Raw genomic sequence first — 25,993 nt, 5'->3', positions numbered from 1 at the left:
CTCATAAATAAGAGGGTGAGACACCTTGATACCGTCCCCACTGAGCAGCCCTGCACTCTCAACACCACGTCCCCGGCTGAGAAAGCACTGCAGCGTCTCACAGATGAAGAGAAGAAGCCTCTTCACCCCTCCATGCTCACCACGTTTCATGTAGCAAGAAATCTCAGGGTTTGAGCTTGTTAAATCATGTTTTTATCATCTCAGAAATATCTGAAATATACAATCTTTTCAACTTTCAAAGGCACAGGGATAATTTGACATGCTGTTGTCTTGATTTATTCAACACCCTCTTCTCTTGTCTGCAACAAGAATCTATTGATTGACTACATTTTTACAGAAGTCAGCTGCCAGGCTGCAGAACCACGAGGCAGGAACACGTCACACATGTTTTAGCCTCCTCACACCGCTTCCTAACGCACAGCGAGCACGCTCGAGCGGAAGGAGTGTGAAAAACTACCCAGATATACTGCAGGTGATGCTGCAGCAGTGCTGCTTGTGATTCATTCCAATACAAAGTTAGTTATTTATTCATAACTAACATGTTTCTATACAGTTAGAGGACACTTGACAAACTCCCAGTTTTCCTTCTAAACCTTGCTTTTTTTGAGAGTATCCATAAATAAGAGGTGCTGTGGGAGGTTGAGCTGCTCGTCCTCTAATCAGAAGGTTGGCGGTTCGATCCCCGGCTCTCCTGGTTCCAATATCCTTGACAGGATGTTAATGATTAATTGCTTTTAAGAATTTAACCAACTAAAAATGCATTAATCTATAGCATAGGAATGCCAGTACTGCAGCCTCAGTTGACTTTTTTTCTCCTTGTTAAATAAAGAAATTTAAAGGAGCAACATGAATCAATTAAATCAAAAAAGGACTCACTGTCTCATTGTCTCACTGCCTGCCAAACTCCATCGACATTTTTCTCAATTTAACATTTCCAAAGAGCGACACCTTCTGCAAGATTATTAATGATTTTGTTCGACTCATAAACAGACACTAACTCATTCTGCAACAATTCGGCATTAATTTGAACTCTAATTAACGTGAACAAAACATTGTGGCTGTAGTGTTCATGTCAAGTGACACGAGTATTTCAATTTAACACGTGTCGTTATTCTCTGATGACATATCATGGTAGTTTTGTGACTTATTACAGTAAATATATTGCATATAAATTGTTGTTTGAATCAGTTCTAGTTAGAAAGTGATGCAACTCTGCTTCCCCAAAAACTTTTAGAGCTGATTTTAAACTGTTATTTATTACTTTCAAGGCTCTTTGAAGCCTTGCACCTTGCTGTATTTCTGACCCTTCATGTGTGTCTGAACGTAGCTTGAAAGCTCTGTACGGTTGTTTTTTTTTTTTTTATCTGTTTCAGAGTCACGGCCTTAAACCAGAGGGGACGGAGTCTTTACAGTCAGGGCCCTGAGGCTCTGGAACAACCTGCCTGAGGGGAAAAGGCCGCCCAAGTCAGAGCGTCTTTGAAATCTCTTCTTAAAAAATACTTTTATTGAAGAGTTTGTCCTGATTTTACTTCAGCTGTCTTTTTTTTTTATATTAGTGGAATTGCTTTCGTCTACTTTGTTCAAGTCTACTGATTTTGTTGATGTTAATTGTGTGAACCACTTAGTGAGATGGGTTCTTTCCAAATAAAGATTTTTTATCATATTACAGCAGCACCACAGAGACTCTCCAAACCATTTGTGTCAAGTGCACAGTTGAAAATATCTATATGATATCTAGAACAGATACAGAGCGCAGGGAAAGCGGAGGACGGAGCGTGAGCTGGCTCTGGCCGCCGTATTGTTTCCACTTTTGGCTCAGTTTTTAGGCGCAAATGGCACGGGTTGATTTGGAGGGAAAATCAGCCCCAGTTAGCAGCACGCAGCCAAGCTTTGGGCAAATGTTGACACCTGGAATCGGACCAACGCACTCGAGCTGATTCTGGTGCGTCATCGATCATGAGTCTGGCGTGAGACCAACAGCCAGGTGTGCCAGGTTTTTGAAGGGCACGGCTGAGCAAAGGTATTTTTATTGCCTGGATATGAAGCATCCTGAATAATAAAACCAGGCTCTGTGATGGTTTTCAGGACATTTTGACCAGGAGCACCAAAAGAAGAGATATCTCAGTCTGAACTGAAGCGGTGGACCACTGCCATCCCCAGAGGGATGCCACTGGCAGGAATGAAAAACACAATTATCTGAAATTTGTGGCTCCTCCAGCATTGCTATTGGCGTTGAGTGTTATGTAGTGTGTCCTATCCTTGAAAACTGTATCGCTGTTTTGTTATATTTTGCATCCAGGGCCACAAGGCGCAGACCACAGGTGGTCGCCTGAGGCGCCAACTTCTGAAGGGCGCCGGTCACCCCCAAAGGAAAAAAATAATGGGCGCCCGTCCTCATTTCCTGCCTTGAGGTAAAAATTAACAATTTGGACACATTTCTCATTCAATGTGCTTTTCTTAAGTTCAGTTAGTTAGAAATAATTCATGTTATACCAACAACGAAGCTGTCATCAAATCAAAACTTTCTACTCTGAAGAATCTAAAATATCAGAGCAGAAAACTTTTGCACTCCTGTAGGTCGAGCGGCGCGTAGAAGACGACCGTGGGTCGACAATAAAAAGCAAAAACACTCTTGTGCACTTGCAATCAAAGATTTATTTGCAAGTGCATAAGACAATGCACAACAGTCTATTTGCTTTTAAGGAAAGGCTGCAACCTACGATTATTTTCTTGATTAATTGAATAATAGTTGTTTGTTTTAAAATTTCAGAAAATGGTGAAAAATGTCAATCAGTGTTTCCCAGAGCCAATGATGACATCCTCAGATGTCTTCTTTTACTCACAACACAAAGTTTACTGACACAGAGAAGTAAAGAAATCGAAAAATATTCACATTTAAGAAGCTGAAATCAAAGAATTTTGACTTTTTTCTTGATCTTTCTTGCTCAAACCAATCAATTGATTATCAAAATATTGGCTGATTAATTTAACAACCAATGAATAATTGATTAATCATTGATTAATTTTTTAAGAATCTTAAAAAGACTTATTTTGTCTTGTTTCCACATTTTTGTTTACGACATTATAATTTCATAGTTCTGATGTATCCAATTTGAAAAGTACAAAATAAAGACAATAAACACCAAATAAGAAGATGTGTCCAAACTTTTGCCTGGTTCTGTACTTTGCACCCTGTTCTACCCAGTTTTTCATCTGCACTGGTTCTGGTCCAGCTGCTCCCACTGAGAGATGATGCATAAATGTTCACAACAGACAGCCAACGTCTGGACCTCCAGACTGACTGATGGACAGATGTCAAGTGGTAGATACCCGTTTTTCACATTTATTTCATAATAAGGTCCAGCCAGAGGAGGAAGAAAAGCCCAGAGCAGAGGTAAGTCATCTTATGTTTGCAGTAAACCGCTAAGCAGCAATAAAGCTGAATAATGACGCTGCGATTGCTGCTTTTCCTGACCAGTATCAGTAGATTTTTAGGGTTTAAACCTGCCTACCTGTTTGTCTGATGTTTTAGTTGTTACTGAGAGTTATGTTGTAACTTCTCTACTCTTCGTGGTGCACTGCTTTTATTTTAGCAATGCATAAATCACAACTTAGTAATAATAATAATAACAATAATAACAGTATTAGGTAGGTTTGAATGTACACACAGCTGCTGCAACAGGCTTGCACTCAGGAAAACTTAATCTTGCCTAGGGCACCAAATTGACTAGAGCTGGCCCTGAATGCACCATTAGCTGTACTTCCATCCAAATGCATCACAAATTTTAACCAAATTTAGAGTAAACTTGCAAAAGAAAACGTGAATGAATGCTTGTTTCTATCTTCTGCCATTATAAGATTATTCTGAGTTGGTTCAGTGAGATAAACAGTAGGTGGCGCCAGTTATGCAGATGAAAAACTATTATAGCATTACAGAGGAAGAAGGCGCAACAAGATTACGTCATTAAAAGAGCACCAGCTGAACCTTAACTGGTGGAGCGATTCAGTCAACACTCAAACAGAGTTTTTATTTTACAAAGTTTTGTTTTTCTCTTAATATAAAAGAAACATCTTCTTGCTGCAGTGTTTTGTCTTGTGTTGAACTACAGTGATCTTTTGTATACGTGCGTCTCTGCTCAGTGTCTCCGTATGTCTGTTACAGTTTATCATGCATCCTTGAGTTTCAATACAAACTGTAAAGCTCTGATTCACTTACAGTCTCAGGTAGGACGTCCTGCTCTGGCCTCCTGCAGGCTCTTACATCGGTACAACTTAATATTTAAGGCAATTCAACGCGTTTTTATGACGCAAAAAAGTGCTGGACAGTATTCTTTGGTTCTCAGGACTGTTTTTATGTCCCAAATGACTGGAGAGAAAGAATGCTGCAGAATGAACTCAAAGAACTAATCTCTTAAATGCTTTTAAATCCAAAATAAAAGCATTAGAGGCAGATTTCTTTAGATGTGAGTGTTACTTTACCTGGTAAAGAAACTGATTCCTAGAAATTCCTCTTGTCAGTCCAAGTTTCAATGCTTGTTACCCCGTTTGTGTTTCTGCCAGTTCTCCATTTAAAAAGGGTTAAGATTAGTCAATGATACATATAAATAAAAGTTAATTTAAAAAAAAACTTTCAAAAACAAGGGGAAAAACACTTCAATCGAGTGAAAAAACATTTTTGTGAAACCATTTTTGTCTCATTTTTTCATTTTGCCATTTCCATCAACCTTTTCTGATATAATACTTCAAAATATTAATAAAAATACATTGGCAGTTGGTGTTTTATGACAACCTCGCATCTCCAATGTAAGAGATTTTCACATTATCAGACAATATGAAAGAATTCACATTTCTAGGGCATTTTGAATCCACAACAGGATCCTAAAACCCTCAAAAGTCTTCACTTTCATCCAGTTAAATCCACTTTTCCTGAGTTCCTGACAGGCTGACATCTCGGTGATATCTTTGTGTACCCGTTCTGTGACATCACCTTTAACTCAGCATGGAACAGCCTGTTAATGCAGCTAATATCAGTGTAAAGGTCAGGGAGGGGAAGTAAATGTCAAACCTAATCTTAGCGGAAGGGAAAAAAACCAGGAAGCTTTGAGTGAAAGTGAATTTCTAATGTGACGAATGAGTGTAGACAGCAGGGAAGTGTCTGACATATACAATATGGAGACACGGTGATCACATTAGCTTGTTTGGGCGTGGAGAGGAAAAAGGAAACGCACTGCTGTGACACGGCTAATTGATTCTGGCAGGACAGAAGTGTAAAACACAAACAATTATGAAGACAGAAGAAGAAGAAGACAGGACGAGGAGATGAAATTCGACTCCTCTGATACGATTCATTAACTTGGACAGCATAGAAGGGAGTGTAAACACCAAATATGTTCGCGCAGAAGTCATGGTTCATTTTTTAGGAAGGCTGAGAAGCTGAAGGTTTAACGGCACGAACCAAAACCTGTAGCCCTGAAAGAAAAATGTGTTCTGATGTTGCATAATAAACTAATACTATAAAGTCTAATAGAAACCAGGATCAACCAGCCATCCCAAAGTGAGAATGTGGCCCTAAAAAAGAAAAGTTCCCAGGCAACAACCCTTTCTGGTTGCAGGGACTTTTTAACAAGTCACGATCTTGACCTCTATTTAAAATGCAGGAACTTGGATGAAGTTTTCAACCTTGGGCCCCAAAGAAATATGAAATTCTAAAACTTTCTGATGATGGCCTGGAGCCATGAGGATGAGGATACTTTCCCATGTTGCACTAACTGGTCAAACACAAGCCTCCAAAGTACTCCAGGGTTCGACTTTAACTGTGGCCAGAAGGCCCACGGCCACAAACAGTTTCTCTATGGCTACCAAATACTACATGTGGACTTAACCAATCAGAAATGCTCAGTGCCACTAGCCCCACCCTCCCTCCAATGATCCAGTACTTTCTGAAAGCGCTACCACCCGAGCAGCATCTTTTTGTTAAGTTAAATAATGTCCCCAAAACTTGATTTCGACCCTGGTCCCTGCAGTGGAAACACAATGAGTTATGCCAAAGGTTCCCAGTCCCTGGAGAAAGTTCCTGTGGTAGAAACGCAGCTTTTGTTTCAAGCATCACTTCAACTTATTTCAGTGCTTCAGTTCATTAAAGTGCACCAACGTCAGCTGTTATCACTTTCAAAAGCTTTAAAGAGTGAAAAAGATGGCAATTAGTCTTAATTTTCCAGCGGAGACGAGTACACACAATTTCTTCATGTTATTTTCATTTAATTAGTTAACCAGCTTCTTTAAGAGTAAACATAAGCAGGCAAACGTGACAGACTTGGCATTTAGTTGCACTAGGTTTCAGTATAACAAGGTGCAATCCTCACTTTGACACCTTATTTGCTGAGTGTTAACACATCTTTGTACAGACAGATCGTTTTCGTTTCACTAAATAAGCCGAAAGTCTCCAATGCAGCAGTGTTTAATGTCTGAACACATACGGCTGTGCAGGAACTGACTGAGGTTCAATTCCCACAACTAATCACAGTGTACATCCCCCCGACACACAGGAAGAAAAGAAGGACACGGGAGTTTTCTTTGCCTGATATGAGTACAAATTGATGAACCCAACAGCAATTGTACAAAGGACAAAGAGTTGGCTGACTTCCCTAAAATGAGCAGCCCAGGAAGGGGAAGTTGTTTTCTTTTTCCTCGTTTGGATCAGCAGCAGGGTGATAGAAAGTTAACAGAGTGGCTTTTATTTAATGAAAGCTGACAGAGGAAACAAACATCAGAGGAAAAGAGTGTTTCTTTCAGCCGCTACCTCAGTCTGAGGTGATGCTGGCAGTGCAGAGGGATGCGTACAGACCATACCATCCTGATCACACCTAATCTCAGAAGATAAGCAGGGTCGGGCCTGGTTAGTACTTCACGGGAGAATGCTCTAACCTTAGACAGTGCTCGACAGACTAGAAAAGTGGGTGGGACTTTCTAATATTATGTTAGATTGGTTCAAATCATACATACAAGACTGACAAGGTAAAAATCATGTGTGGAGTTCCTCAAGGATCTGTTCTCGGGCCTCTTCTATTCAACCTCTACATGCTTCCCCTTGCTCAGATGAAGTTTTATTACTGCATCTCCCACAACATTTATGCAGACGACACACAACTGTACATAACACTCACAACACTCAATGCACACCTGGAATCCATGATACCAAAATCTACAAATCAAGCCAGATACCTAGGTGTAGTTACAGTCTCTGACTTAAACTTAAACAGCCACACAAAATCAATTACATCCACATTTCGATTGTGGATATTGTGGTTATTGATCGTTTGGATTGTTGATACTGGGGCTCTGGATCATTTTAATAGATGGTATTGAGGGCTTGATCAGTTGGATTGCTCATATTGGGGTTCTCGATAAATTGGATAGTTGATATTGGGGTGCTTGATAATTTAGAGTGTTATTTCTAACAATTTATCTGCTTGTTTTTCGGTACTTTAAATGCAGTTTTAATATTTTCTTATTGTCTTATTTGTAATGTATTTCTATGCCCTTGGAAAGCACTTTGAATTGTGTCTGAATGGTTCTGTATAAATAAACTCGCCCTGCAAACAAAAACCTTCGACCACAACTCGACCGAACAACGTCAGAGGAAGAAGAAGAAGACGTCAGCAGCCTTACCTAGCTTGGGCAGTGAGTACTGGACTTTAAAATAGTCCTGGTAAAATCCCAGAAGCCTCTTGGTGATGTGGAGAGCGTAGTCCCCTGCTCCGCTAGAAATGGCATCTGGCCGAGCATACAGACGGATCTGAACAGAAAGAGACACAGAAAAAGAGAAGTGGAATCAGGCCGCTTTTAATAGAGATAGATCTAAAAACAGATACACAGAGAGGAAATAGAATTAGCGTATGCTCCGCTCTGCAGAGAACAAACTGGAATTAAGCCAAGTTTTTATACAGAGGAGGAAATTAAATTTGGCAGAGTTTACAATCAAATCTACACAGACAAACAGAACAGGGATGAGTGTGTATTAACCTCAACAGAGGAAATAATACAATCAGGCTGAGGTGGAGTTCAAATCTGCAGAGAGACAGAAATCAAATTTGAGGGTTTTTTTTTTTTTTCATCCCAGTGTACAAAGACACGAACAGAAATGGAATCAGGCCAGTGTTAGGGAGGTCAAGCCCGCAGAGAGAATAAGTGAATCAGGCCGAGATCGTGTTCAGCTCTCCAGACGAAATAACGGAGTCGGGTTGAGTTTTGGTTCAAATCTGCAGAAAGAAAAATGGATTTACAGCTGCGAGCGGAAAACATCGACTTTTAGGCACAGAGGGAAAAAATAAAGGGAAGATTAAAGTTCTGCTTTAGGTGGATGCCAATATTTCTCACAGTTAAAGTCAAATCTTCACAGCTCTGATGGTCAAAGTGCTCTCATTACTGACGTCAGTCATTTAAAGTCGTGCACGTGTTTCTGCTGGTGTGATTATAGATCATGTGACAGAAGATAAACCATTTTCTTCTGGTTTATTTCACATTTGTTGTGTTGAAATGTTGTGTTTTTAATCATATTTTATGTTTCAATAGTGAATAAAACGTCATTTAATGTTTAAAATTAAAAGTTTTCCAGCACATACAAAACATCTGTTGGTCACTGACACACACACACAGGAGCTAATTAGCCAAACATTGTAATCAATAATCAATACAGCCAGGTCACATGACTGGTCCACACCTATCAGGACACTGGGGTAGTGCAGTGACCTCACTGGTGACCTCATTGAGAGAGCGGCAGGATGACATGCAGACTGTGTGCTCAAAAAACAACAAAGACCAAACTGTTGTCATGTTTAGTCCATGTTTGTCAAAGTGCAAGTCAATGACCCAAAGATATTCAGTTATATCATGAAGAAAAGCAGGAAATCCTCATATCCGACAGGCTGAAAAGAGCAGAATCTGCCATTTTGCAAGAAAAATTACTTTCACTATTAACTGATTATCAAAATAGTTTGATCATTTAACTCTTTGACTTTATTAACAAATGCAAAAGTGCAAAAAGACGAGACTGAGAGTCTACAACCATGCTAACAGCTCTTTGTGGCTACACTTTAATATAGTTGTGCTATTGGCTAAATGCTAACATCAACCTGCTAAGATGCTAAAAATAACAGTGCTGACATGCTGATGTTTGTCAGGTATAATGTTTACCCTGTTCATCGTCTTATTTTGGTGTGTTAGACCAAATTAGTGCTAAAATCAAAGTACAGCTGAGGCTAATGGTAATGTCATTATTTTTGCAGGTATTTAGTCATTAAACAATGAATGTTTGTACAAACTTTCATGTCAATCCATCCAATAGTTGTTGAGAAATTTGGACCAACAGTCAGACTTCACTTGTTTGGCTCAAAATACAGAAATATGAACATTTAATCAGCATTTAAAAAGTTTTAAAAAGCAAACTAAACAGGAAAGCAGCTGCTGTGGATTCTCACTGCTTCATTTTATATCTGACTTTGAAACTTTTGCAACCTCATCGAAAATAAAAAAGTTAAAAAAAACAAAAACTTTGTAATCAGGGGTTTTTAAGTGACTTTGATACCAACTTAGTGTCTGTTTCTGTGGCATCAATCTGCCCGTCTCTTGTGATTATGCAGCGCTGTCAAAAACGTTTCACTTGAGCGACTCCCGACTGATTCTTTAAACTGAAGTGATTCTCAGGCTGACAGACACACAGACATCTGCTCCATCGCAGGCAATTTTCTTGAAAAAAAAAAAAAGAAAAGAAAAGAAAACAGTCTCTGGGTTAAAAGCAATTTAGTTAGTGTGCAACAGAAAATGAGCTGCTGCTGCTGCCTGATACCACAGACACGGTGTGTTTGTGGTCAGCCGGGCTAATCTCACTGTACAAAACACAAATCTTCAAACTGCACAGAGACGTGGAAAGTCTGAAGTCCTGTTACCATCTGTTCAATGTTCTGTAAGAACAAGAATATTACACAGAACAAAGAACATTAGGCTGATCTGTTATCTGTGTCTGTTCTTTGAGATGCACCTTATTTTAGTTCACAAATAAAACAAAACAATCTGTTCTTTGTATCAAATTAGATGAAACCTTTAAATGAATAAATGTTCTTTATTAGACTCATTATTACACTTCATTAGAGGGTAATTAGGGAAACATAACAGAACTGTACTGTAAACTAAAATGTCTGATTCCCACTGTTATACCTTTATAACAAGAGAACTGCACTGTTAACTAAAGTGTATTATTCCCCACTGTCAGACTCTTATTGGACTTTATTAAAGGGTAATCAGGGACACGTTACAACAGAACTGAACAGTAAACTAAAGTAATAATTTAATAATAACTGTGGCTTTTACTTAGCAGTTCTGGTTCATGTGTGTCTTAAAAAGGGATGTAGTAGATTTGTGATTTCACTTTAGTTTACTGTTCAGTTCTGTTGTAATGTGTCCCTATTATAAAGTCTAATAAGGGTCTAATAAAGACCATATTATTTCTAGTTTTTGTCTAATTTGACACAAAGTGCAGTGTGTTACATCTCATGATAGTTTTCTCCTCTGGTCTCCCTCAACATGTACCTCAGTGTTCTTTAACTGAGAAGGAAAAACAGAGAACATGCAATCAAACTACAGTCTGTCCAGATTTGTGGAAAGAGACATTTACAGGACATTCAGAGGCTGCAGCGTGGGTCTTTGATCGTAGCCACTGAAGCTGAAGGACATGTCTTTATAAATGTTAAAAACTACAAAAATACCACAAACAGAAAAGAGGAGCTGCCACCTGTAGCTGCTTGTGTTTTTCCTCCTGTGAGTCTGTTGTCAGCGGATTGTTAAGATGGAAGACAGTTTTAACACCAGCTTTCATCCTCACACCAGCAGTCATGTCACGTCAACATGCATTGTCCCTCCATAAAAGCATTTTTTTGCACATTCAGGCGACTGTACCTTTATTCTTTCCTTTGTATGTGTGGTTCAGCCACCGTGTGCCGCGGACGTCGAGCGCTTTGTGTCAAATGACACAATACAAGTTGAACTAACAGTTGAATGGACGGACGTCGTCCTGAGGCTCTGCCTCTAATGCAGCATAACAACACTGCTGACAGGTGGGAGAAGTACTCAGATCCTCGAAGTTACAGTAAAAGTATCAATACAATCATCTAAAAATACTCCATTTTAATGTATTTTATCATACGTGTCATTTTTAAAAACAGGGTTGGATCAAAACATTTTCATTGTAAATAAAAAGCATTTTTGCATTAAGAAATCCCCGACAATGTAACTGTAATCTAATTACACATTTTTCAAATGTCATCTGGGCTGATTATAGTTACTTATTACTTATTTTCTGATGACATAATTCTGATTACATGTAACCAGAATAATAACATCAAGCTGATCTCCTGTGTGTGTGTGTGTGTGTGTGTGTGTGTGTGTGTGTGTGTGTGTGTGTGTGTGTGTGTGTGTGATGAATGCATCAGTTCATCAGTCTGATCCATGCGAGACTAATTACACACAAACACTGTCAGCTGACACACAGGCGTTACCACGGCTACTGGTGATGTCACTGATCAATATGCATGTATCAGCTGCAGAAAATCTGCCCGGACGCAGCTACAGCTAAAGTGTGTGTGTGTGTGTGTGTGTGTGTGTGTGTGTGGATGTTTTACTGTTGGGGAGAGAAACCACCTCACTGTCAGCTGAAGGACGACTGAGGCTGACTATCACACACACACACACACACACACACACACAGAAATACACACAGATAAAGTACACACACACGACTCATATCATCTTTCATATAAATATGGAAGCGGGTGGACACACATATACACACATACACACACACACACCATGATGTAATGCTGCTGTATCACTGCTGTCACTTCACACACACACACACACACACACACACACACACACACACACTGTCCCAGTACTGTCACTCTGCTCTCTCTCCCAGTTTCACTTCCACTCTGATATGTTCTGTTTTCACACAGCTGTACAAACACATCACACTCAGAATATAGGCTACTGTAACTCAGAGTGTGTGTGTGTGTGTGTGTGTGTGTGTGTGTGTGTGTGTGTGTGTGTGTGTGTGTGTGTGTGTGTGTCATATAAACCCTCCTGTTAAACTGCACACAGGAAAAACAAAGACGAAAACAGGTCCTGTTAAGCCGCGTTCAGATTTAGATTTATTTTACAGCGTTTTCACACAGATATCTGCGTATGAAGACGCATAAATTTGAAGAAAAAGCTGATAAAAAGCTACAGCCTCAATTCCAAAAGAGTTTGGATGTTGGTAAAACATAAATAAAAACAGAATGCAATAATTTGCAAATCATTTTCAACTTGTGTTCAACTGAATACAGTGCAAAGCCAAGAAATTGAATGTTCAAACAGATGAATTTGACAGTTTTTTGTGAGTATTCTGTTGTGACAGGAGCCTGTTTACCACTGTGACACATCAGCTCTTCTTTCAACACCACTCAGTCAGTTTGTTGAAGTTCTGAAAGTGAAATTCATACGACTTCAGCTGCTCAACAGTCCCACTTTTTGTTGCAGGCATCGAGTGTATATTTACAAAAACCAATAAAGCTTATCAGTTTGACATTAAATATCTTGTTTTGTACTGAATTCTATTGACTAGAAGTCCAAAATGATTTGCAAATCATTGCACTCTGTTTTTATTTACGTTGTACACAAAGTTTTTTGGAATTGTGGTTGTAAATTGCTGTCAGACGATGGCCGATGCGTTCCAAGTTTGCGTTTTGGCCAGTGTGTTCTGGCTCTTTTGGGCTCCACATGGACCGCTTATGCTCAAATATGATCGGTCAGTTCTACTCAGACCACAAACAGAAACCAAGACATGTCCAACACCTAAATCTTGTCCCTTCTGACAGATTCCGCATTCATAAGCAGATACACAAATTATATTATTATATATTTTTAGAATATTAGTACTGATGTCAATGTTACAGCAGATTAGATTTTAACTGTTTTATACGCTGCTGGATAGTTTACTCTGTAGGACTGGTTTTCAAACTGTGGTCCAGGGACTAACAGGGGTCCTTCAGTGAGCTGTCTGAGGTCAGCAAAAGCAGGAACAGATGTTTTATTGCATCTTTTGGAAGTTGGATCAGGGGAAGAAGTAGTGTTAGCTGCTGATGCTGAGCCTTGGGTGAACACTGACTCACACTGATTTTATTATCTTAAAACTTAAAAATAAAAGACAAAATCCTCTAAAACTGGGGGTCCATGCTTGGATGTGCAGCTAATGTGGTTATTAAAAAGTCTGGGAAGCTGTGATTTGCAGCAGAGCATCGTATTTTATAGATTGATCATTTTCTGTTGGAGTATAATGTATAAAATACTACTACAATTTAAAGACTCAAGTAAAGTAAAAGTACCTTAAAATTGTATCTAATGAAAGCACATGAGTAGTGAGTTACTCTCCACCTCTGAGCCTGTTAACATGCTGATGTTAACATTAAAGTCAAATCACTGCCGGGCCTCAGTTCAGCTGCACTGAGCCTGTCGACTCTTTTCTGATGTGGAAAACATTCAGACGGACGATTTCTTCTCACTTTCACCAGTTTAACTGACAAACATCACCAGCGTTGGATGATATCAGCTCTAAGTGATTAAAATTAATTCTGTTGGGCTGAAATTAAACTTTTGGCAGTTGTCTACTTAACATGCTCACTGCAGGTCTGCAGAGATTCTCCCAATTAAACTTTCATGCATATCATATCAAAACGAATCCTTATCAACTCAATAATTCTGAACTGGGACCTCCAGTGTTTGGACGAGTAACTCGTGGTAAAAAAAAAAAAAGGTGTAAAAGTAAGTAGACTACATTTTTTATTTCAGTGTGTCAGATACTCATTTAATTAAGTTTTCTTATCTCATGCTGATTATCCATCTTCAGGGTGGAGCGACAGTTTTTAGGAACCGTCACTGCTGCTAAAAACTAAAAAGGTTTTCTGCAATTTCAGCGAAGAAAAAGTGATTACACATCCGAGAACTGAAGCTAATTACACCTGATACTGGATTCATATCTGTTATATAATATACTCACTGTAAACATCAACTAAAAAGTTTACTGGATTCTGTTCACACAAAAACTTTTAATGTGAACCGTAAATCATTTTGGTTCAACTTAGAAACATCGGTTAACTGAACTTAGATTGAACAATTAATGTAAAGTCGTATTTGAGTTTTGAAATACTGATTAATTTAAGTTAACTGAACTTGAGAACATGATGAAGAGGCCATATGGTCTTTATACATTTTAGTAAAATAAATTCAACAATCAAACTTTAATATTTTAAAAACAATATTTCAAACAATATAAAACTTGTTGACTTAATATAACATTTTTTGTTAGTCTCAGTTCCTGCAAAGTTGTGTGAACAAGAAAGTAATAAGCTGGTAAAAGTACAGGAAACTGCATCAGTTTTGTTAAAAAAGAAAAACTTTTGTGTTCAGCAAAACGCTGCGACTGTTGTTATGTTACGTGAACCTAAATTATTTGTTTTATTGAACAAGAAAACATGTTTTAGTTCATTCAAATATTAAATGAACATAAAAACAACATAAAATCCACACCTAAATATATATAAAACTAATCTCATAAAAATAAGTTTTCATGTTATTTGAACAGTGTGGAGTCTACAGAGACACAAATACTGCAACTACTATCAATAAATATTAATAATACAACCGATGTATAAACACTACAAGGAGTATGAATATGTTAATACTCTTTCACAATCCTGCTCCTCCTCTTCGTCTTCCTCCTCCTCTCCTCTCAGATTCCCCCAGCAGGACTGATTTTTCAATAAAAATTCAAACTTTTAAAGCTCATCTCCTCTTATTCCCCACATTCTCCTCCCTCCACCAGAACTCATCTCGGAGCGCGGCAGCCGGCAGAGTGAATATCTGCTCAGAAAGTGGAGACTTTATTGAAATCGCTGCTTCTTTCGGAGGACTGGCAGCGAGCTGCTGAATTGAGAATCATCTCCTGAGGATTCCTGAAATGCCTCCAGTCATGTTCATCCCAGGTGAGGAGAAGCCAGGATGCATTACGGTTTTTCAGCGTGCTCCTGGGGGGGGTTTGGTGTGACGTCCTCACTTCAAAGTGTCATCACACACACACTGACTGTGTCTCTTGGGACTGCAATGTGCCGCTTCGACCGAGCTGAAAGCCATCGCACGGTGGCTCAGCGGTTAGCTCGGTCGCCTCACGGGAAGACGGTGCTGGGGTTAAAACGCGACCCGGCGAGTTTGCACGTGCGTGGATTTCCTCGACCTTGTCCAGAAACATGCAGGTAAGCTCAAGTGGAAACTTTAAATTGCCACTTGGCGTGAATGTGAGATGTCAGCCATGTTTTCCTGCTCTGTGACTGACGGCCTCTCACCTAAATGCATGCTGGGATTCCCATCAGCTGCATGCTAAGCAGTTTAGAAAAAATATGTATAAACCCACATTTTCTGAATCTGAATGAGGTGATTGTCAAATCAAGACGTGAGGAGTATTTCAATTTCAGTCCGCGTTCAGTAAATTGTCTTCCATCAAAACAATTTACCCAAATGAAACCAATATCTCAAGTGCCTGGTGGAGCTTCCACTTTGTCCAATCTCTGCAACGTTTCCACAAATCAGAGGAATCTTTGCAAATCTGATCAATCACTGGCCTTATCTTCATGAAGTAGTCCACTTAAGAGCTACAGATTGGAGCAGGCATCAAATTAGAATTACCGCCTCGCAGTTGTTTGCCTCCACCAAACCGTCAGGTTGCAGTTTTCATCACTATCAACATCGTCGTCATCTTTCCAGCTCCAAAAGTGGTGCAGCCAATCAGCGTCCTGGGAGAAGCGAGAAGCGTCCGTGGAAACGTTGATGTGATTGCTTGAAGTTAGTACATGATAGACGCCTGCCACTTATTTTTTTGAAAGTGCCTGCCCTTTTCCATACAGTTTCCAAGGATGGTATCCCACATGATTTTGTGTAACAAACCATCTGGTTAGAAGTTTGTACCAAACTTGAAGATATTGACTCAAGGCGCTGTAAGACGTGTAAACAAGTAAACAATGATGCAAGCAACCAATGGCAGGACTTATACCTGCAGTGTGCATACGGTGAGTCAGACTAGTCGTTAAAGTGTGTCATTATATCAGAAGTCTTTAAGTTTTTACAGTTAATTCTGAGGGGGGCATGAAAGTTTATACAAATTTCATGGCAAAACGTCCAATCGTTGAGATATTTCAATCTGAATGTATGAACCAAACATCCTGTCAATCCATCCGATAGTTACTGAGATATTTGAGTCTGAACTGACACTACCATCTCTAGCCTCCCATTACTGCCGTGGCTCGAAATTAAACGATCAGTATGGCTCACTTATTAAATTCACTGCAACAATAGTCATGTAATACTCACCGGTCTGCTGCTCTTACTGTCTTTGTTTAACATAAAAACCATTTCTCTTCACTGTTTGAGTCCACTGGATTCTACTCTGCCATCTTGAATTAAACTCCTGTTAATGAAAACAAGACTTTCTCTGCATATTTCACGGTGAAATCCTTTCGAAAAGGTGAAGGGATTATTCCTCCCTGAACTACTGGAAAGCTTTTAATGTGAAGCAGATTAACAGCAGCAGCAGCAAATTGTCAGAGCAAACCGGAACAGATCGGAAAACAAGGATGCCTCCTACCAAAATGTGATCAAACATACATACACTTTTCAAACAGAGAAAAGGCCTGACTATAATAACAGCCTGTCTGCAGGAAAGAAAAGCTTCTGTGCAATTAAAGGAAATGAAAATGGCCACAATAAGAAAGCACTGAGTCCAAGAGCAAAGAGAACAAAGACCACACTTCCAAGGACTGTCTTTTAGAAATTTAATGCTAGGCATCATTTTAACTCCCCTGCAATTATAGAGGAACAAACAATAAATGTAACACAGCGAACAAAGCCACTAAATGTTCCTCACTAGTAAACATGTCTTTACAAACTCATCTTCTAAACCAACTCAGAACCTATCATTGGGAAATGGCCGATGTCTCAGGGCTTCCAGTGTAGGCAGGATACTCAGATAACGGATATCCGAGTCAAGACCTCCTCTGCCGTGCGCGGATCATTATTTACAGTCCAATTAGCAACTTCAGGTACGAGTATTCACCATAATGACACAGCGTCCAGCGTTCCAGGTTGTTTAATGCCCCTTCTGACAAATTGTCATCATTTCATACTGATCAATAACTGAAAAGACAATGGAGAGTGAGACATTGGACTATATTTCAAGGTAAAACAACAGATTTGATAACCCAGAAACAGCGAACATTACTGTTTGTTAGTGTTACACAGTACAATACAGGAGACGTAGATTAATTCTGAAATATCAAGAGAAGAATAAATCTGCGCATTTCCTTCTGTGTCACGCAGCCTAACACAACCACTAATGTTAGCTAGGAAGTGGTTGAATGCTAACGTTAGCTGTTATCTAACGGTAGCTGCTGGATTATTAAATTTAGGCTACATGAAACAAGAGGAAAGGTGTTATTATTCTTCCATTCATCTTTCAGAATTAATCTCAGTCTTTATTATCGTATCATGTGACACTATAAAACAGTAACGTTCGCTTTGAGACCCACAGATTGAAATTTTTCACAATTTTCTGCCATTTTATAGATGAAAAAACTAATCAATCAATCAACAAAATAGTCTATGGATTTATCAGCTTTGAAAATAATTGTTAGTTGTAGCCCTAATCAGAGACACCAGAGGTTTTAACCTATACCCTTCAAAATAAAAGCCTCCACTGTATCCATACGTGATGTCAGGGATTTACAATACTTTGTTTATAATGCAGCGCATCATCACACCGCTGCACATGTGAGTGACAGATTCAGTTTACAGCAGCAGGGATGAGCTTCGCTTCCAGATACCTGCTTTGATTCAAAGAGTTCTGGTGAGGCAGACAAGTCTGAAGGTTTCATTTTATTCTCACCAGGAAACCACTAAATTAGCCAGTCAGTCAGTCAGTCAGTCAGTCAGTCAGTCAGTCAGTCAGTCAGTCAGTCAGTCAACTCGAGAAAAAGAAAAGTAAAAGCTTCAGTGACATTTTCTACTCAGAGTGGAAACTTTGGGAAATCAGGGCATGAGCACAAAACCGAAATGCACAAACACTAAATGTCTGCATTTTCCATCCTCATTTTTTTCTTCTTTTTCATAATTAATTTAAAATCCTCTTCTTCTCATTTTATTTCTCTCCGTTTCCTCCTTTTCTTCTTTACTTACTCCCCCTCCTCTCCTCTCCTCTCCTCTCTCCTTGTTATCTCTCCACTCGTCTGTGACATCTCTCGCTGCGTTCTGTCGCCCTTGGATGATGGATGGGGTGATGGACGCTCGGTTGCCACGGTAATTTGATGGATGGTTTAGCAACTGATACGAGTGCTGGGAGAGCGCAGCAACACACACACACACACGCGTACACACACACACACGACAGCGCAGCAACACACTCCTCTCCTCGCAGTTTATGTGGGTCCTTGACTTTGAGATCAACAGACCTCAGACAGTCACTACTCCCTTCATAACAAACACTGCTGACCCATGACTGCGGCGCCGCACATCTGTCCAATCATATCATCACTTTTGCTGACGACACCGCTGTGATGAAGTGAGACAGCCCGAGAGCCGGAGCAAGGATAACAGTCCCTCTGTCAATGTCAACAAGACAAAAGGGATGATTGTTGATTTTAGAAGGACCGGAGTACGAACAGAAAGACAGCAGAGACGGAACGCAGCTCCTGGTGGATCCACAAAGTCCTGCAAAACCACCACAGCAGTCTTAGTCTTAGCTTCATACACCAGTATGTCTGCTGCTTCTCCAAACTGGGAGCGTGCCGACCGCCATCTACTGCAGGTAATACACTAACTTTGAATAGGAACCTCATACAACCAAACTGTCCCTTTAAGCATATGACGTCTACATGCAGCACAGACAAACTTTATTCAGCTTCCTGTTTGCACGACTGCCAGCCGTGTGCAGCGGAGCAGCTTCATCTCGACTCCATGAAAGGTTCAGTTGAGGCCTCATAAATCAAACTGTAAAGAAAGCTTTCTACTTCGGTGCATTTTCACTGCATGTGTGCAAAGGTAAATTAGTATTTTATCACATGCACGTGTGCACAGCATGAGGACAGCTGGGCATTTTTAACAATGATAAATTCCATGCATTCATTTAAACAAAGACACCAATTACCTCCCTTTAAATGCCAACAGTGGCACACTTGCTTGCTCCTGAGATTTATCCTGCGAGGAGGTTAAATTAAAGGGTTATAATTATCCTAAAGAAGTTTTTCACAGCAGTCATACTGATATGAAACAGTAGTGTAAATACAGGTGTTAGCAATGATACCAATAAATTCATATGAAATTCTGATGATCTATCCCAGTTTACAGATTTAAATCAGTTTAAAGACAGTTGTCATTTAAGTTACTTTTTATTTTCACTATTAATAAAAACTGTTGCAGCCTGTTCGCACCTGATAAATCTTATTGATATTTGACATTTTGTGTCATCAATATCAACCACAAGTCTAGCGTAGCTTAAACTTCACGGAGCTTTCTAGCTAACGTTTGACCTGCCAATAACTTGGCTGTGGGTTCTGTAGTGACGGGTGAAGTTGGATGTTGTGTCGTGTCACTGACTTTGAGCTGCAGATCTTAGACTAGTACTGTTCTCTTCTTACTTTCATCATAACATGATCCTTGAATCTTTTTGGACGATCCCCCTCCATGATAACTGCCTCATGCGCTGCCCTCTGCTGGGCTGCAGTTGGTTGCCAGGTTTGTGTGCACTGGACTAGAATTCACCCAGTCATGTTTCAAAAATAAAATTTAACTTCTCAGTATCTAGAAAAATGCAAATACTTCATTTAAAACACTACTACAGTGAACACTAAGTCTTTTCAAGTCCAATTCAAGTCTCAAGTCATGAATACCAAGTCTGAGTGTCAGTCTACAGTCCTCAAATTTACAGCTGAAGTCTGACTGGAGTCATGTCATGTGGCTCGAGTCTCCCACCTCTGTAAGACAGGATTCAAAAGCAGAAACAGCTTTAGCAAAGAAACGCTCAATCACACTTTGAGGCAAAAACTGGTGTGATGTAAGAAAAGCGTTTAGTCTTTGTCTTTCTTCTGAAGTTGAGCTCCATCTCAGGCTCTCAGTCAGTTAAACAAGGTGATAAAACAGTCCAGGTGTGAGAAAATAATAACACAAATCATCTTGTCTGGATTGCTAACAGATAACTTTTCTCTGTTATCTTGTCCCCAATGTCCCCATTAAATCAGGACAGTCCTAACTTCTCAATTCCCGGCATCCCAACAGGAAGCCTTTTGTCCTGAGAATCAAACTGAGTTTTGATGGGTAAACATTTGGAAATCGTGTCCCAAGAGCAAAATTAGTAAACAAGGACAGGTGCAGCTGCAGCCTCCTCGCGCACAAAGAAAATGACGGCAGTCAACACAGGAATTATGTTGTTTCCCATGTCGCGTGTCCTCATTGTTGAGAACTTGGTTGTTGTGTGGATGCACTGAACAACTTCAGTGAGACACAAAAGAAGTCAATTTGCCATGAATGTTAACACTTTGATGCACAACACAGCTTACTAAACTAAAATGACCCATATCCATTTCCTCTGGTATTTCATACATGCATTCATGCATTTCTCAATAGTTCTATTTAATCGCCCAAATATGCACTGAATATCTTATTTTTAATCACCATAAACCAGTATTTCAGAAAGGTTTTTGTATTATTATAAAACTGACCCACATGTACAAGTGTGATCTGTATCCTATGCAGTCGATGCAGTGGCTCCTGCACTCTGTAGAGTAACTGTACTGAACTGTTCATGGTCATTCTGAGTAGATGGAGCGATTTGTCTGGTTTATTCCACAAACAGACTCCAGTAATCTAGCTGACTACAGGGCGCCGTTCAGCCACACAAGATTGAGCAATTACAGGTGTATGATACCCCTTAATGTCCGGGGCTGCACGTGCACCACACTGAGTGAATCAGCGTGAGTCTGTCCGTCGCCGAGATGCGTGGGTAACCCGTGTGTACAGCCCAGCCCTCCTGTGGGAAGGCGGGCGTTCAGTGTCTCCTAGGTTTAGGTTTAGGCACCAACAGTATGTGGTTAGGTTTGAGAAAATGGTTGGTCTCTTCCATGATGTGTCAACAGCCACCTGACTCTTCCGTCCTGGGTGTAAATAGCACTGTTGGCTACTGACACCTGGGTGATAAATAGCACCTGCAATAAAAAATAATGCTTTGTGGAAAACATTTAATGAACGCCTGGAATATTAAATAATAAAATGCAGTTATTTCCAATATATAGCAATGAAACACTCGGCAATGCATGAAATCACACAGGAAATGAGTCATATTAGACCCACGCTGTGCATTAGAGGCTAAAAAGTAAGAAAGAATGAAATGAAAATAAGGATTTGTGATGATCAGAAACAATTGAGGAATTCCTGGAATACTGAATGATGAAATTAATTCATTGCAAATAAAACTTGCATCTTTTTAGACCCATGTTGTGCATCAAAGGGTAAAATGATTTCTGACTTATTGAAGTTTCCACAAGCAGCAGCTCATTGGCCCATATTTTTTCTTCAGTGTACTTTCTGTTTCTTTCATCGGTTTCTCAAAGCTGCACCATGTTTCTGTCTAAATTCTCTGTTGAATGTGAGCCTTGCACGGCACCGGGCAGTAAAATCACACCATCTATAACACCAATCAAACAGTCAATTTGTTTCATTACAGAACTGTGGCCCCCTGAGACTTTGATCCCCCGTCTCGCCTCACTTAAATCTATGTGGTTAAACTTTGGTTAAAATAATCACCTTCACATAAAAAAAATCAAATGTGAAAGTGACCTTTAACATTTTAAAATACTAATCTGACCTATAGTATATTACCATTATAGGGCATTAACGTGACCTTTATTATCATTATAAAATGTTAATGTGACATTTAACATCATTACAGAAAAGTGGAGATGGACTGCCAGATTTTGTGACGGAAAATCCTTAAACTTCGTACCAGCAGACAGCAGCCTCACTGTGATCAGCTCAGTATTTATGATGGATAATATCATGTTAAAGCAGTAATGTAACATTCAGTACAGAACGTGAAATGTTATGTCATGTATAGGGATTTTCACACTGTATATTTTTAGCGCCGGGCTAAGAGCTATCCCTAGTGTAGCTTAACCCTGTTAACCCAGGGTTAAGCTAAGCCTAGGGCTATATGATTCACACTGCCCTTCTTCCAGCTCTGTGTTAAAGCCTCTGTACAATCACACAGGAGTTTTTGCGTTACCCTGACTGACTTAACCATGAACTTTGTGGGTGATTTTGGGGTAATTTCTAAGAAATGTCACATATATTACTTGGTAATTAACACCTCCTGTGAACATTCTTTTAAATGTTTTTGCATTTACAACTAAAATACAGCTGCAGTTATTAAATGCAGCAAAACATCAGATTTATCTGTCATCATGTTAATTTAAGTAATGACTTAATAATTTATATGAAATAAAATATGAAAAATTCAAAAGAAATCTGAGTTATGGGCCTGACAATATTGAGTTTGTTTAACTTTGTTTATCGATTGGCCCCTGGCTTCCTGTCTTTTTGCAAAGGTGGCCCCTGAGCAAAGAAAACGAAGTATTCCAGCTGTAACTGCTTGCAGCCCCGTCGCTTTCACATCTCTTTACTAATGTATGCCTATCGGTCCTGAGCGTGTGATAAAAATGGAATTTGCCCAGTTGGGATTAATAAAGGTCTACATGTAAATTTAATTTCAGCACAGTATCTTTAGAATACATTCCTGGTGGAGCGGCAGCACGCTCTGAAAAAAAAATCAATCTGGTGAGTGTCCTGTTAGTGATTGTTCAATCTATTAATGGTTTAATCTATTACTCTTTACTGGAGAGTTTTATTATCTCATTAATGTGACTTTTATTGTCATTAAATGTTCATGTAATCATGATCATGTCATTTTTAGACGAGCTTTGTTCTCAGTGTTGAACTTTTTTTTTTTTCCTTTGTGTCTGCAGATAATCCAGAACATCCTTCCAGTAATCTCTCGGTGTTAGCAGCCCTCACTGTCTCAGGCTTTCTGTTTATCTTGTTAAAGGCAGATGTGTTGTCGACAGAAACCTGTTCACATCCAGATTCAGAGTGCCGATTAGCCGGCAGATAAACAACCAGCAGTCTCCGCTTTATGACGTTGACAGTCGGTGGGATGACAGAAGATGAAGGAATAACGAGCTAAATGGCTGCAAGATGGAGGTTTTATTGAACCGGGAGCTGCTCAGTGGGTCATCACACACTGGTGTTTGTTTGTTTTTTTGTTTTCTGTCAGACTTTAATCCTCCCTGAAGGGAAAACGGCTCATTACAGGAACAGAGATTCTCACAGAGACACATTACACTGACAATGCAACAGAAAGACAAACAGCTGTTTCTGAAGGAGGTGAAGAAAGAAAAAGGGCGCTTTGAAAGAAAAGGAATTTGAGCTGACAATGAAGACTGGAAGTGTCCCAGACTCCTGAAGATCTGTTTGTGCAGCTCAGATCATCTGAAACACTGAGGGCTCCATATTGGATTTGGATTTTGTTTATAACCATAAAAGCTGTTTAAAGTGTTAAAACCTTAATTTGTTTTTCAGCATTCAGTGTTTGAACACTTGGCAACATTTTCAGTGTGTACAAGAATACTAAAATTATCCCTACTGTTAGAGCTGGTAATAGTACAAGACTCGGCTTATTATCACTGGAAATTAGGACACACTATGTTTAAATGGATAGCTTGGATTTTTTTTTAAGTGGGGTTGTATGAGATATGCAGAGTCAGTGTATTAAATACAGTAGGTGACGGTCGGCACGCCCCACGTTTGTTGGAGAACCAGTGTAGAAACCTGAGCAAAGTGCTGCTGTGGACAGTCTGTGGCAAAACGTTCTTTAGCCACCTAAAAAATCTATATAGGTTTAATTATATGCTATATTTAGAATATTTTCACTGCTTTACTTTGCTGTAAGACAGACTTTTCTGACAGGAAACCACACTTTTATAAGTCAAATATTGTCAAAGTCACATCCCTTCCAGTGGGCCACCATGGGACCTTACTTTATAAAACCAACTTCTAAGCCTCTGAGCCAGTTTGTCTTTAGTGGAAATGTCCCAACGGTTCAAAATTAGGTGCCTAAACTGGAACATGGACAGACGACAGGCTCAAGACGATGTTGATGAATGCTGTGGACAGAGCACCTTTGGATAGAGCTTCTGTAAGCTCAAGCCACAGCCATGCTACAAACCCCAATCCCAGCCCCAGGTTCCCAGGTTCTGTCCAAGCCCATCGTCCATTGTCCTGCCCAATGCCGTAGAGTCTGTAGGGCTGCCCAGCACCTCAGCCTCTTTGCTGCTCAATGCCACAGAGCTCCTGCAGTCCCCTGAACCTGAACTGTAGCCACACCCTGTGTCCCTGGCTCCACCGACCTCTGCTCATGCTCATCAGCTTCACCGCTGACTTTCAGAGCAGCTCAGCCCTCAACACCGGCCTCCAGAGGGACTCCACCTTCCCCACTGGCCCCCAGAGAAAGTCAGCCTTCATCAGCAGTCTGTGGAGACGCCCCAGTCTCGAGCGGGGTTCCACTTTTGCTACAGGCCTTCAGACTGGCTCAGCTTTCAGCCCACCCTTTGTCCTATGGCTTCCAGAGGGGTTCCACCTTCAATGTCGGCCTCAAATGCAGCCTAACTTTTGTCGCCAGCCTCCAGTGGGGCTGTGCTCCAGAGGGGTCCTGCTTCCTACATCACCAGCCTTCAGAACTGTCCCGTCTACGTCGCAGGCCTCCAGGTCAACCTCCACAGCAGCTCTTCCCCTCTGTCCTGCCATCTGATCGACCTCCCAGCCACCTGTCTTGCATCCTGGTTGAGCAACTCCATCCATCAGTCCTGTGTCCTGGACTCCCTCCAGGCCATCTTACCTGCTGTCCAGTCGTCCTCCGGCCCTGCTCCACCCTTCAACCCTCATCCAGTCGCCTCCAGTCTTGTTCTAACGCGGCAGATAAAAGCAGTCCTTACACAATCCATATTCAGAGACACAGAACTCCACTCAGCTGAAGTTGGCACCACAGTCCAGTTCTGGCGGACCACCCCTGGAACCTATACCACCACCTGACACTCCTCAAATATGAGACTGTTGTTATGTCCTCCCTCTACTCCCCTCCACATTATGATTTACATGTTGAAATTATCTCTAGGTGTTCAAACAGTGAACACTGATTTTTGTGGAAGCCAAGTTGCATCATTTATGCGCAGACTAAATTCCTGCTCTGGGAAATCTCCAGCATGCAGACTGGTGCTTTGCCGTTTTTGAGGAGGATGGAGGGATGAATGTTTCTGTCAGCTGAAGCTGTTTGAGCGGTTATGAAGACTATGGAGGGATGTTTTTTTCCCCCCCACCATCATATAAAGCTGTTTCTTTCAGAGGTTTGGAGGAGGAGGATGGAGGGATGGGAGGATTAATGTTTCTGTCAGAGGAAGCTGCTCTGCAAACAGACAGCAGTGTCTCCACTGCCTTCAGGCTGAAACAAGGATTTTAATATGAGAGCTGTGCTGTAACAGAGACACACACAGAGAATCCAGCAACTGTTTGTATATATGAAAATATGAATGTGCTGCTTCCTCACTCACATCCTGTTTTTAAAAAAAAAATCTTTATTCAGCAGGGACACTCTCTCCCTAACCATCTCAAATCTGTCCTTTCACAGTGTTGTGGCAATTTTAGCGGCCGATGTGACTGAATCCTCATGAATTATCAGGTATGAAACAGCACGAACAGCATCCTGTGAATGTGTTAGAGGAAGGAAAGTCCATTTATTCAACATTTCATCATCATGACTGCT

At 40.3% G+C, this 25,993-nt stretch overlaps 1 protein-coding gene across 1 annotated transcript in view; it reads right to left on the bottom strand.

Moving 5' to 3' along the window:
• Positions 1 to 25,993, bottom strand: part of LOC146307053 (thyrotropin-releasing hormone-degrading ectoenzyme-like) — a 196,880-nt gene that overhangs the window by 136,838 nt on the left and 34,049 nt on the right. Inside the window, exon 4 of the mRNA XM_084711463.1 lies at positions 7,669 to 7,795. Within this exon, the coding sequence (XP_084567589.1) occupies positions 7,669 to 7,795 (127 nt within the window). The remainder of the gene's footprint in view (positions 1 to 7,668; positions 7,796 to 25,993) is intronic.

This window comes from Lutjanus erythropterus, chromosome 22 (genome assembly GCF_056507025.1).
Source record: "Lutjanus erythropterus isolate fLutEry1 chromosome 22, fLutEry1.hap2, whole genome shotgun sequence".
Taxonomy (NCBI): Eukaryota; Metazoa; Chordata; class Actinopteri; order Lutjaniformes; family Lutjanidae; genus Lutjanus; species Lutjanus erythropterus.
The sequence above is the reverse complement of the archived record's forward strand: the minus strand, read 5'-3'. Positions and strand labels throughout refer to the sequence as shown.